Consider the following 13,543-nt stretch of genomic DNA (forward strand, 5'->3'; position numbering starts at 1 on the left):
ATCAGTAAAAAATAAATTGTGAAACAATCCAAATAAAAAGATGAATAAGTGACATGAACAAACATTTTCCTGAAGATACACAGATGACAAAGAAGCACATGGAAAGATGTTCAAGATCATCAGCCACTAGGAAATACACATTAAAACTATAATGAAATATCATTACACGCCTATCCCAATGGCTAAAATTAAAAAGTAGTTAAATATCTCATACTCGCAACGATGTAGAGAAACTGAAACACTTATATGTAATGTAATATAGAATATGGATTCTAAAATGGTACAACCACTCTGGGAACACATTTTGGCAGTTTCTTAAAAAAAAACTAAACGTGCAACTACTATATGACCTAGCAACTGCATTTCCGGGAATTTCTCCCAGAGAAGTGCTCCCACAAAATGTTCACACAAAAACCTGCACATGAATGTTTGTAACAGCTTTATTCATAGCAACAAAAAACTGGAAACCACCCAGATTCATTGGTGAATAGTTAAACTGTGGTACATCCGTACCATGAAATACTATGAAAAAATTAAAAAGGAACAAACTCTTAATACACACAACAACCTGAATTAATGTCCAGAGAATGATACTAAGTGAAAAAAAGCCAGTCCCAAAAGCTTACATACTGTATGATTCCATTTTTATAACATTCTTGAAATAACAGAATTATAGAAATAGAAAACAGATTAGTGGTTGCCAGGGTTAAGGAGTGGGTGGGGATGGAGGGAAGTGAGTGTGGCTATAAAAGGGCCACAGGAGGGATCCCTGAGGTGATGGAAATATTCTAAAACCAGACTGTATCAATGCCAATATCCTGGTTGTGATATTGTATTATCTTTTTGGAAGATGTTACTATTGGGGAACCTGGGTAAACGGTACAGGGGGATCTTTCTCTATAATTTCTTACAACTGCATGTGAATCTTCAATTATTGCAAAATTAAAAGTTTAATTAAAAAACAAATGAAATATATTTTCAACCTGTATACTGTATTGACTTTAGTTTACATTTTGATGAAAATTTAAATAAAAACTATGCAGCCCTGGCTGGCACAGCTCAGTTGGTTGAAGCCTCATCCCATACACCAAAAGGTGGCAGGTTTGATTCCTGGTCAAGGCACATTTCCAGGTTGCAGGTTCGATCCCTTGCTGGGGCGCCTACAGGAGGCAACCAATCAATGTTCCTCACATTGATGCTTCTCTTTCCCAGGGGGAAAAAAATCAGTAAATAAAAACTATGCACTTGGAATACCATTACTTTTTTTTTTAAACTCTTTGAGAATGATTACAAATCATGAAGTGACAGAAATAAGAAAATACCAGCATGAAACTCAGAGGGGGAAAGCTGAAAATAAAAATAAAATTTGCCACACAAAATTCACCCATTACTCATAAAAACAATGAAAATGAGCAAGAAATTTACTTTCATCAAATTCGCAACTTAATAGGTCATCCAAAATCCCTGAAATGTCATATTCTTTAGTGGGATCTTTAATTACTGATCAGAACACTGCAAGCAAACAGTGGGCCCTCATTTGTATTCTTGCCTAGGCCTTCCTACAGCCCACTCTCCTTTCCTCGGATATGCCAGCATTCCTGAAGGTGGAAAAAACTGCTTACAATGATCTGAGTCCAGAATCTAACCCTGTTTTACACAGAAACACAAAACTAGCTTTTACACAATTATACACTGAATTTTCAGGGCATACAGCTAACATGTAAATCAAGGGAAGACAGCACTTTGTAGTGCTCAGAAATTTACCGAGTTGTCCGCATTACAGGATGCCTCTGGTGTTGATAGTGCCCTGGGATCTACACCCGCAGCACTGGGTCCTGTCCTGTTTGTAGCATTTATCCTTTTCAGTGATCTATAAGCATGTCTTCTAGGGCAGTCAGCCTCCAGCATTCACATATTAAAACGTGCTATTTTATTAGAACTTGTTTTCCTTTCATTTCTCCTCTATGTTTATAGGTAAGGTATTACACTGATTCTTCTTTCTTGTTGACTGCATTTCGCCTGGAAAGCTATGCACAGGGAAATGACTGAGGCCAGCTAACAGCAACAACCCACTAACAGCAAAGCCACAGCCAGCTAACAGCAAGGGCAGTCATACAAGCAGGTGGAGGACAGTGCCACCTTCAGGCAGCCACGGAAACAACAAACAAGGAAGGAAAACCAGCAAAACTCCCCTCAGGCTTCTGTGGCCCCCACACTCGTCCTGGCCAATGCAAAAATGTTTCCCCTTTCCTTTAACTGGGCATAAAAAATGCCTGATATTCCTCAGTGGACTCCTCTACAATGAAATCCCTTTCAATTTCCAGTTCTGGACAAACACAGACTTCCCTCTGTATATGATCCTAGAAAAATCACTGGATCTATATGGAAGGTTTGGGCAGTTCATAAAAGGGGAGCCATCTGAGGAACCCAGGTAAACATGATGTATGAAACAAGGTTCCAGAAGGAATAGAAAACTTTCAAAAATCTCTACTCTGCCTGCTCACTGAAGTTCCAGGAGCTTTTATAGCAATGAAGTCAGAGCAAGAAGTCACAGAGAGGAAACAACATGAAATCAGATAAATCAGACTAAAGTTGAAATAAATAAAAAAAGGAAAGTAACTTTTAAAAACCTTTTAAAAAATCAGAAGACGAATGAAAGTAATAAAATAAAATAAAAAGAGGTGTGGTAGAAAACAAACCCAGGAGACTAAACATACACGTTTGCATTTCCTGAAGGAGACTCCAAAATAAAAAGAAAACTAATAATCAAAGTAATAACAGAACAAACACATAGGGGGCACTTAGAAAACCCATCACCCAACCTGATAACAACTCTGAGCAAAACAGAGAAGGAAGAACCGAACATGCCAAACAGTGTCTCGTGCCAACTTCTGGGTCCTATTTAATGGTGAAACACCACAAGCACTCACAGCAACACGCAAACAAGGGCATCGCTAGCATTTAACACAGCTCGGGTCGTGCACACCAGCCAGCACAGCTGGAGTGAGAGATGCAAGGAACCACCCCTGGAAAGGAGGAGACAGAGCTGTCCTCTGCAGCTGATATAACTGCCCACGTGGACAACACGTGAGAATCAGCTGAAAACCATTAGTACCAGGAGACCCATTAGTACCAGTAAGGGAGTGAGTCAGTTACAAATTAAATATTTAAAAATATCTAAAATTACAATGAGGGCTCACTTCAGCAGCACATATTCTAAACTCGGAACGGCACAAAGGTTAGCGTAGAGATGACATGCTGTTAATGAAGCACCCATGCTTCTTTTAAAAAGAACAAATACAATGATTAAGGAATCCCACCCACAACAACAGTGAGAATATAAAATCTAGGCACAAATTCAACAAACAAAAAGGAGGAGGGGGAAGGAAAAAAGCTAACTTTAGGGAAGGACAGACAAGAAGACGCAGAGAACTGGGGAGGCAGCCAGGCTTCCCACGAAAAGGCTCTGAAAAAGGTCGACATTCTCGGGGGAGATGCAGGCAGCGCTCCCCCTCCCGAACCAGGAAAGCCTCGAAGCCCAGCCCGCTCTCACCCGCGCCTCTGCACCAGGTCAGAGGCCTGGGCACCACCACGCTGAGCACACAGTCCTGGAACGTGCAGGACTTGACGCCGCGGAGGCGTCATCAGCCAAGGCTGCAGGGCTCTGTTAACATTACTACCAAGTTCAAAACCTCCTCATACCCGGGTTACCTCAGACAACACCAAAAATTAAAACTCATTCCTGGCGCATCACTGATGGCGGGATAAAGAAAAAGTGGTACTGGGAGGCCAGTGGGAAGGGGCAGCAGTTCGGAGGCGCTGCTGGGCGATCCGGCCCGTCTTCCACCCAAGGCCTGGACAATGGGGAGCAGTCAGAAGAGCAGGTGGCGGAGAGGAGGGTCCCGAGGAGCAGCACCAGCCGGGTGCCAAGAGAGCAAGTGAAAGAAACTCAATCGCAGGGCATGAAATGCCTTGCACAGAGCTGATTATGAGGTCGATGCCCACGAATACTGGAATGAGTTCTACAAAATGCACAAAAATGGGCTTTTCAAGGACAGACACTGGCTTTCCACTGAATTCCCAGAGCTGGCACCGAGCCCAAACCAAAATCACCTGACGGATCTGTTCTCCGAGAACAAGGCCTGGTTTGAAACAGAACAACACACGTGCTCTTGAAACAGCTGTGGGCATAAACCAGACTCTTCTGTGGGAGAGAATGCAACTTAGAAACGGTCACCCAGAAATCAGTGCTGGTGAGCTTCTTGGATCCCCAGCTGCCTACCAAATGAATCCTCCTGGTTGGTTGTGGTGTGGGAAACACCGTCTTTCCCCTTTTACAAACCAGTAACTGAACAGCTGGTCCAGACAAATTCAGCAATTGGCTCTTCTCGATGTTTGCCTTTGTTCACAGTGTGTGATGAAGATGAGAGCTATCCAGTGCCCAGGGATGGTCTTGGTATCATCACTCTCATATGTACTCTTTTGGGGATTGTTCCAGACGAGATGCAAAAGGCTGTCAACAGGCTGAGCAGGCTTCTGACACCTGGAGGTGACCCTTTGAGATTACGGCTGCTGTGACATGGCTCAGCTTCAGCTTAAAAAGGTCCATGTCCACTTGAAAATGTCTGCATGAGAGGTGATGGTGCCAGAGTTCACTTCTCCACACAACATGAACTGGATGTACCTTGCACGACTGCTGGACTGGAAAGGGTTCCGAACCTGGTGGATCACCAATGGCAAGTGGACCAAAGGAAACAGCTGACAAGGTACTGAGTTTGGATTCAGTGGAACTATCACAACTTCTGTCCAACACTGGCTCCTGACAGGATGGGCACTCACTGGCTTTGTTTAAAGAATACCCACAATGGTGTGCTTACTAATGTTGGACAGTTAAGGTTTCAAACAAACCTGAGCCTTGAACCTTGGAAAAATTACTTTTTATCAAGATTCTAACAATCCTGCTTCATATCTGTGAAGCCCTTTAATATATACTTTTCTCCAGCTTTTTCTGATTTTTTTTTATTTTTAAAAATGTTTTTACTGACTTCAGAGAGAGGAAGGCAGAGGGAGAGAGAGAAACATCAATGATGAGTCACTGATCAGCTGCCTCCTGCACCCCCCCACTGGGGATTGAGCTGGAAACCCGGCATGTGACCTGACCGGGAATCGGACCATGACTTCCTGGGTTATAGGTTGATACTCAACCACTGAGCCGCACTGGCTGGGCTCCAGCTTTTTCTTACTTTGAGATCTCAAAGAATCTTCCTTGCTATTTTGTAATAGCCTAATAATTAAGATATTCATGGGAATTAGGAATTTTAGCCCTAGCCGGTTTGGCTCAGTGGTTAGAGTGTTGATCTGCAGACTGAAGGGTCCCGGGTTCTATTCTGGCCAAGGGCACATACCTTGATTGCAGTCTCGATCCCCAGCCCCGGTTGGGGTGAGTGTGAGAGGCAACCAACTGATGTGTCTCTCTCACATTGGTGTTTTTCTCTCTCTCTCTCCCCCTTCCACTCTCTCTGAAAAGCAATGGGAAAAATATCTTCCAGTAAGGATAAAAAAGAAGAAGAATTTTAAAGGCATCAAGAATTTATTTCCATGTGAAAGTATGATATATGATAAAGTGTCACTTGACAATAAGTTTCATCAAGTTATTTGAGAATTCAAATACCTGGTTCCAAGGTATTTTAAGTACTTTTCCCCTTCTAAGTAACCTGTGTCTGAAAATTAAAAGGATCTTTTTCACTTCTGGGAAAATTGTCTTAGTTTTTTATTGTGCCCTTAAATTTTGACTAAAAAGGAACTGAGAGAGCTTTATTTTAGCCATATCACTTCACTTCTGAATGTGATCATCATCAGTGTTACTTTTTTTAATGTACTGCTTTTTTCTTTCTTTAATGGATTTTAGAGAGAGGAAGAAAGAGAGAGAGAAATATCAATGTGAGAGAGAAACATCAATGGGTTGCCTCCCACACACACCCCAACCAGAGATCAAACCCACAACCTGGGTATGTGCCCTGACCTGGAATTGAACCCACCACCTTTAGATGCACGAAATGACACTCCAACCCCTGAGTTATACTGGCCAGGGCTGCTCTGTTCTTCTCAGTTATCACCTTTACATGCTTCTCTCTTGTGGTCCATAAGTTATATGCTAAATTCTTGATATGATTTTACCAAATAAAAAATTTCAACTCCTTATTCCTAAAAAAAGAGAAAATGTGGTATTTGCATGCAGAAAGATATTACTCAACCTTAAAAAGGAAATTCTACATGTGATACATCAGGGACGAATCTGGAAGACATTATGCCCAGTGAAATATACCAGTCACAGAAGGGCAAACACTATATGATTCCACTTATACGAGGCACCTAAAACAGTCCAACTCTTCTCTGCATAGAAGCAGAGTAGAATGGTGGTTACCAGGGTCTGGGGAGAGAGGGAAATGGGAGCTGCTGTTCAATGGGTACAGAGTTTCAGGCATGTAAGATGAAAAAGTTCTAGAGATCTGTGTCTACAGTTAATGCTGTGTTTATGCTTAAACATTTGTTAAGAAGGTAGATCCCATGCTAAGTACTCATACAACCATAAAAAAATGAATTAAATGTAGAAAAAATAGAAAATGAAAATATTGAATCTAAAATATTATTTTTTACCACAAAAATGTATTCATCAATAAATGATCCATATAGGGGTCCTGATCAAGGTGGCAGAAGTGGTAAATGCTGTGCTTGCCTCCTCCCAGGACCACATCAAAATTACAACTAAATCATAGAATAATAAACCTAGACAACCATCTGAACGCTAGCTGAACATAAGTCTTATAACTAAGGATATAAAGAAGCAGCAGCATAGAGACTGGTAGGAGGGACGAAGACATGAAAGTGGTGGGCCCCACACCCATGTGCAACAATTGAGAATTGGGACATCTCTGCCGTAGAGGACCTAATTTCTGCCATTCCAGCCCCACACCAGGCTCCCAGCCTGGAATACTACTGCCAGGAAGAGGAGCCTCCAAAACACCTGACTGTGAAAATCAGCAGGGATTCTGTCCATTCTCAGACAAAAGGCTTCTGAGGGTCAGTCCCACCCACTGAGGTGCCAACAGCAGTCAAAGCTCAACTACAACAAGACGGCACACACAACCCACACAAGGGGCACTCGTGAAGCACCTAGCTCAAGTGATCAGGGAGACCAGGCCCTCTGGACACCTACTGCATAATGCCACCCTGCAAGCCTGGGAGACATAGCAGATCTACCTAATACATGGAAACAAACAGAGAGAAGCTGCCAAAATGTGGAGACAAAAATACATGGCTTGAAGAAAGAACAGAAGAAGTCTCCAGAAAAAGAACTAAACAAAACGAAGGCAAGCAATCTACCAGATACAGCGTTCAAAACATGGTTATGAGGATGTTCAAGGAACTTAGTGAGAACTTCAACAAAGAGATAGTAAGCATAAAAAAGGACACAGAAACCAGAAAAAGGAACCAGGCAAACATGAAGGCTACAATAACTGAAATGAAGATTACAATAGATGGAAGCAACAGCATATTAGATGAAACCCAGGATCAAACCAGAAAGTTGGAAGACAAGGTAGCACAAAACATCCACTCAAAACAGCTCTTTATCTGCCCTTTAATTCTAAATGACAGCTTTGCTGGGTAGAGTAATTTTGGTTATAGGTCCTTGCTTTTCATCATTTTGAATATCTTGTGCCAAACCCTTCTGGCCTGAAATGAGTCTGTTGAGAAATCAGCTGACAGTCTTATGGGAGCTCCCTTCTAGGTAACTGCTTTTCCTTTTCTGCTTTTAAGATTCTCTCTTTGTCTTTAACCTTTAGCATTTTAATTATGATGTCCTTGGTGTGAGCCTCTTTGGGTTCATCTTGTTTGGGATTCTCTGTGCTTCCTGGACTTAAATGTCTCTCCTTCACCAGGTTAGGGAAGTTCTCTGTCATTATTTTTTCAAATAAGTTTTCAATTTTTTGCTGTCTCTCTTCTTCTTCTAACACCCCCATGATGAAAATGTTAGTATGCTTGAGATTCTCCCAGAGGCTCCTTACACTATCTTCATTTTTTTACTCTTTTTTCTTTCTGCTGTCCTGACTGGGTGTCTTTTGCTTCCTTATATTCCAAATCACTGATTTGATTCTCTGCTTTCATCTACTCTACTGTTGATTCACTATAAATTATTCTTCCTTTTAATTAGTGTATCCTTCATTCTGACAGGTTCTTTTTTATGGTTTCCTTTTTAATGCTGTTGAAGTTCTCCCTAAGTTCAGTGAGCACCCTTGAACTCTGTATCTAGTAGGTTGTTTTCTCCATTTTGTTTAGTTCTTTTTCTAGAGTTTTGTCCTATTCGTTCATTTGGAACATGTTTCTTCGTCTCCTCATTTTGGCAGCCTCCATGTGTTTGTTTCTATGTATTAGGTAGAGCTGCTATGTCTCCTAGGCTTGGTAGAGTGGCCTTATATAGTAAATGTCCTGTAGGGTACAGTGGCATAGCCTCTCCTGATCACTCAAGCTGGGTACTCTGGATACGACCCCCCACCCCACCCCATGTGAGCTGTGTATACCCTCCTGTTCTAGTTGAGCCTTGGTTGCTGTTAGAACATCAATGGGAGGGATTTACCCCCAGTACAATTGGCTGCAAGGACTGGCTGTAACCACCAACCACCGCGGAGGACCAGCAGGGGACCATCCCACAGAGGACTTACTTCAACAGTACTCTGGTGCCCACTGAGTCTGTCCCTTGAGTGTGTCACTTGTGGAGGTGGTAGGGTGGTGCTCTGATGTGATCTGAATCTGTCCACCAGGTGCACTGGCTCTGGAGCCTCTCAGGTGGTGCAGGCAAAGGTCAGCCGCCACCTATGTTCTGCTCAGGGCCACCTGCCATGAGCTACAAAACAATCTGCAGATGGCTGCTACTTGTGCTGGGCTTGGAGGTACCCAGGAAAGGCCAAATTGTGAACCAAAGCCAGCTGCTGCTAGTGCTGGGCTTAGGACCACTTAGCTAGAGTTACAGGGCATGCTGAGGCCAGATGTTGCTTGTTTGATAGATTTTAGAACAGTTTGAAACATGAGCCAAGACAGGTCATTTGTATGGAAAAGCCACTGGAAACAGCTTGGGTAGGCCTGTAAACTGGGTGGGGTGGGGTCTCAGGGAATCACCAGGGTGCGGTAAATAGTGTGAGCCATGTTGATGGAGACTCAGATATGATGCTGCTTTCCAACTCTGGGGTGAGGGATGTCTCTGAAAAGGAACAGTGGCCTCTGCCAGCACTTCTGTCTGACAGAAAGCTGCTGCCCCCAGCTCTTGCCCTGATGTCAGACATTTCAGTTCCTCCCCATATGTCCCTGTTACCTTTCAAGCTGCTGTCCCAGTGCTGGAGCTCAGAGGAAGTGAGTCTGAGTATATCTATGCACAGGTCCTGTAAGAGGAACTGCCTGAACACCAGCAGCCTTCCATCTCCCTCAGCCACAATCCCTGATGGTTTTGTCAGAAGTTATGGGGACTTCTCTTCCAGGCACTGGAACCCTGGCCTTCTGTGGGACTGGGCCCCCTCATTCCTCGGGGGGGGGGGCTCTGCAGCTGAGACATCCCTCCCAATTTTTATCCACACATGTGGGTGTGGGATTATCCTGTTCTGCGACTCTGCCCCTCCTACTAGTCTCCATGTGGCTTCTTTAAATCCCTAGTTGTAGGACTTCCATACAGCCAGATTTCAGGCAGTTCTGAATGATGGTTGTTCTCTAGTTGTAATTTTGATGTGGTGGTGGGAGGATCTGAGTACTGCATTTACCTCTGTCACCATCTTGACCAGAAGTTCTGCCTATTTTTTTTAAAAAAGTAGCACTTCTCGATTTAGTAGCTTGATAAGAAGTTTTTTCTTTTGTTCTGCAGTAGGTGGCAGTGAAGCACAGTTTTTAAGTTTCTCTTGCTCTGTTCTGGTTTGTCAGATCTCTGCAGGATGGTGGAAAATGCCCTATATTCCCTGGGGAAGTGGGCATCTCCTCTGTGACCAGGTCACCTCGGTTCCAGGTTTCTAGCCCCATGGAGCAATGTGGTCGGCGATGGGGTTCCAAGCCTGTAAAATCCCAATGCTGACATCTGCAGAGATGAGTGGGGGTGGGGTGAGCTGGGAGAGGCCGAGTGGTATGTTTGCAGATTTGTTCTCCTCCCAGTAATGGTGACAACTAGACCTCAGCTGCCTCACCTTTGTATCTTCGCCCGTCACTGGCATTAGCCAAAGCGTGCACCTGCCACTCGGGGAAAAAGCATCTGTTGCTCCAGTTCTCAGGGCTGCAGATAACATGCTCTGTAACTTAACACTCATGGCTACAGCTTCTTTGGGGGCTTGCTGCTAATTCTGGGAGGGTGAGGGGAGGCAGCCAGGCTCCGTGGCTTTGATTTTCTGCCTAGCAATGGCGGCTACCATACAACCACAGCTACACCTCGGCTCCACCTCTGCCCAGGTCACTGGGATCAGGCGCAGCACATAACAACCACTCCATTAGGAATGCTCACCTCACTGTATCTCTCTGCTCCTCTGGGCTACAGGGAGTGCAGGAGGCAACCTGACTCCTCCCCTCTCCTGAGACCTGCAGCGAGCTCCAGGCTGCATCTGTAGTATCCGTCCCTGCTCTTCTCCCTCCCCTTCTCCCCCAGACTCTCCCACCTTCAGATGCTTCAATGTGTGGATCTCTCAGACATGTTTGTACATTGAGCAGGGAATCCTTTACTGAATTATAGCTGTTCAACTTGTAACTTCAAGGGGAGAAACCAGGGGGACCTCTCACGTTGTCATTTCTCTGACGTCACTCCTCCATTCTTTTATGTTTTAACTTTCCCATGCTCTGAACTCAAATATAATAGTTAGAAAACCCTCTGTTTCTCAAAAAGATAGTAATACTGAGAAAGTTCACAGTTCCAGTGACCATTGCCATCTAGGCAACTCAGAGTGGTCTTTACGTACGGACCGTCCCATTTTTCCATGGAAATTGAATACCCACATCTGCGAGGGACCTGCAGCGTGGGTTCATTCACTCCTCTAATGCATCGCACCAAGACAACACCAGAACGCAGGCCACCTGGCCTGATTTCACACACGCATGACGACAAATACACAGCTGGAGGGCGGAGGGAACCATGCGTTTCCCCTTCACTTTTTCTCTTGTCTATCTCTCCACTAGATGTAAACTCCTGTGGGCAGGATGTTGTGACCTAAAACAGTTCCTGGCCCAGATTAAGTGCTCAATACATATCTGATGAAGGAAGGGGCGTTATCAGTCACTGAGGTGCCATCAGACAAATGGCCTGCCTGGTCCCTCCAAGCTGGTCCCTCAGACATGCATTCCTCTGACCCAGGTCCCTCCTACCTGGGTGGCCCCTCAGGCGGCTCTCGGTGAGCTCGGAGATGGTTCCAGCTGTCGAAGTCTTTTTCAGTCGAGCTACCCCAGAAGCAGTGGTACCTCCTGGTTTGTTGAGCATGTCCTCGCTACTGGCCCTCTTGAGCTAAGAGAGAGGTAGAGGGGATAGAGAGTTACATTTTCAGTGCGGAGTGCTGTAAACCAAACGGCATGTGAGCACTGCCACCTTCCCAGAGGCTAAGACACAGTGATGGCACTTGGAGGAGCACTATGGTGCGAATGGACCAGTGCAGAGCTAGACAGGCCTGCGTGTATCTTTCATAGGTCCGAGTATGATCTTCCATCACTGTTGCAAAGAACAGAGTAAGATCATGGGTGAATATTACCCATCATGTCACACTTCAAATAATGAATTCTTAAAAACCCTGCTTTCCTGAAAAAATATTTTTTCAAAGAATGAGGGCTGATGGAAAAAGAACTGTGAGATGCACCAAAGTCAGGACATGGCAATGCACAAAATAATGCAAGGGCAGCAAAATTAGCTTGAAAATATATGGCTGGAGGAAGCAGAGAGGAGAGATATGAAAGACCTGAATATCTGCCATGTGTTCAACACCAATATGATCTATAGGCAATGTGTTCAAAGGGAGGAAAGGAACTTTTTTGGAGGCCAAATGAACACCATTAATGAATGACTGAAAGAAAAGCAGAACCCCTCACTCCTTTCCTGCTTTCTTCTCTGCCATGAGAAGGGAGAACAAACATATGTTGAAAGAAATTGAAGTTTAAGAGGGGGACCCCCCCCATTCAGCATCTCTGGCCTGTCTGGAGAGAGGCCATCAGGAGTCGGTGAGGCCTTTCTCCAAGTTCACAGTTAGTATGACAGTGATGTCACTCAAGATAAGATTCATCAAAGTGAATACGCAATGGAAGATGCCAAACGAGGGTCGGCCACAGTTGGTTTGAAATAAAACACCTGTGCATGGTTGGTTGCACCGAGGAGAGCACAGTGAGAGCCTGCAGCCCATAAGAAAACAATCCTACACGCTGACAACCACATTAGTATCTCAACTGCGGACCTGCTGCTGGTGCCAGGCTGTTGTGCAGTTTTATGCACCAGGAGTGTTTTGGATTCCAGATTTGTATTTGAAACACCTCTTCCTGTGTCTTGCCTTGTACCCGCAACTTCACTGAAACCATATAATGGGAAACAAGACCCAGACGCCGACACATGGATGTGGCCGAAGACCATCGGTGCTGGGCTGCTCATTGCTGGTTATGATGCTGCGGGCCCTCGTCGTTTCCAAACCTGCCAATCTGCTAACTATTCTGACTGCAGAGCTAGGTCCACTGAAGCCCATTCCCAGGCAGCTCATACTTGCTTGGAGAGACCTATGTTGAGTGCATGGAGTGCAGTCTGAATGACCTGGTTAGCATGGTCTGCGTGCTTTAAGGAGACGCGTCCCACAGAGTAGGACCTAACTGCAGAATGTTTCCGTTTCATTGTTAAAGACTTGAGTTGACAACTTATGATGAGGACAAGGCGTCTCCACGCCTGGAAGGCCTGGAGAAAGGCCACAGGGAACCCCACAGCCTGCTCCACCTGCTGTGAGCCTGCAGGGACGGCTGATGAACCGGCGCAGGGAGGGTAACCCTGTCTACATGCGCATCACCACGTGTAAGGACGCAGGCACGTGTACTGATGACAATAACCTATACTCAGAACCAAAAGATGCAGTGGGGAATGGTATGTGTTAGGAATCAGTCCGAGGTGAATTTTTTCCAAGCAACTCCACTGAAACCATGTACTGGGGTGCATTTTTCTTGGAGAGGGTCTATACAGTCATACTCTAGAAAGTAGAGTTGTTTGTACTGATGTTTTTATATGAAGAACATAGTGTCTTTGCGGTTTTAAAGACAACTGTGAAATAAAATTGTTTCATCTGCTGGTAAGAAAAAAGAGGGGGACCCCTAAATGATCTAACGCTTCTAGCCCAGGAAAATTACATTCAAGGTTAATGAGAAAAAGCGCAAGGACTTCTCCCAACCATTGTAAGTCTTTGAAGAATACTGCTGAGGAGGAATAGTTCTAGAGCAGTGATTTGAACGTGAGCGCTGCAAGCATTTTTAAAACATGCAAACGTGACCATTCAGTCAAGGCACCGACCTC

At 44.6% G+C, this 13,543-nt stretch overlaps 1 protein-coding gene across 8 annotated transcripts in view; it reads right to left on the minus strand.

Annotated features, from left to right (window-relative positions):
• Nucleotides 1-13,543, minus strand: part of SPECC1 (sperm antigen with calponin homology and coiled-coil domains 1) — a 256,463-nt gene that overhangs the window by 151,946 nt on the left and 90,974 nt on the right. For all 8 annotated transcript variants that reach the window (XM_081115997.1, XM_081115999.1, XM_081116000.1 and 5 more), the window contains one exon: nucleotides 11,383-11,518. In XM_081115997.1, coding sequence (XP_080972123.1) covers nucleotides 11,383-11,518 — 136 coding nt within the window. The remainder of the gene's footprint in view (nucleotides 1-11,382; nucleotides 11,519-13,543) is intronic.

The sequence above is a fragment of the Miniopterus schreibersii genome, assembly GCF_964146895.1.
Source record: "Miniopterus schreibersii genome assembly, chromosome: 16".
In the NCBI taxonomy this organism is placed as follows: Eukaryota; Metazoa; Chordata; class Mammalia; order Chiroptera; family Miniopteridae; genus Miniopterus; species Miniopterus schreibersii.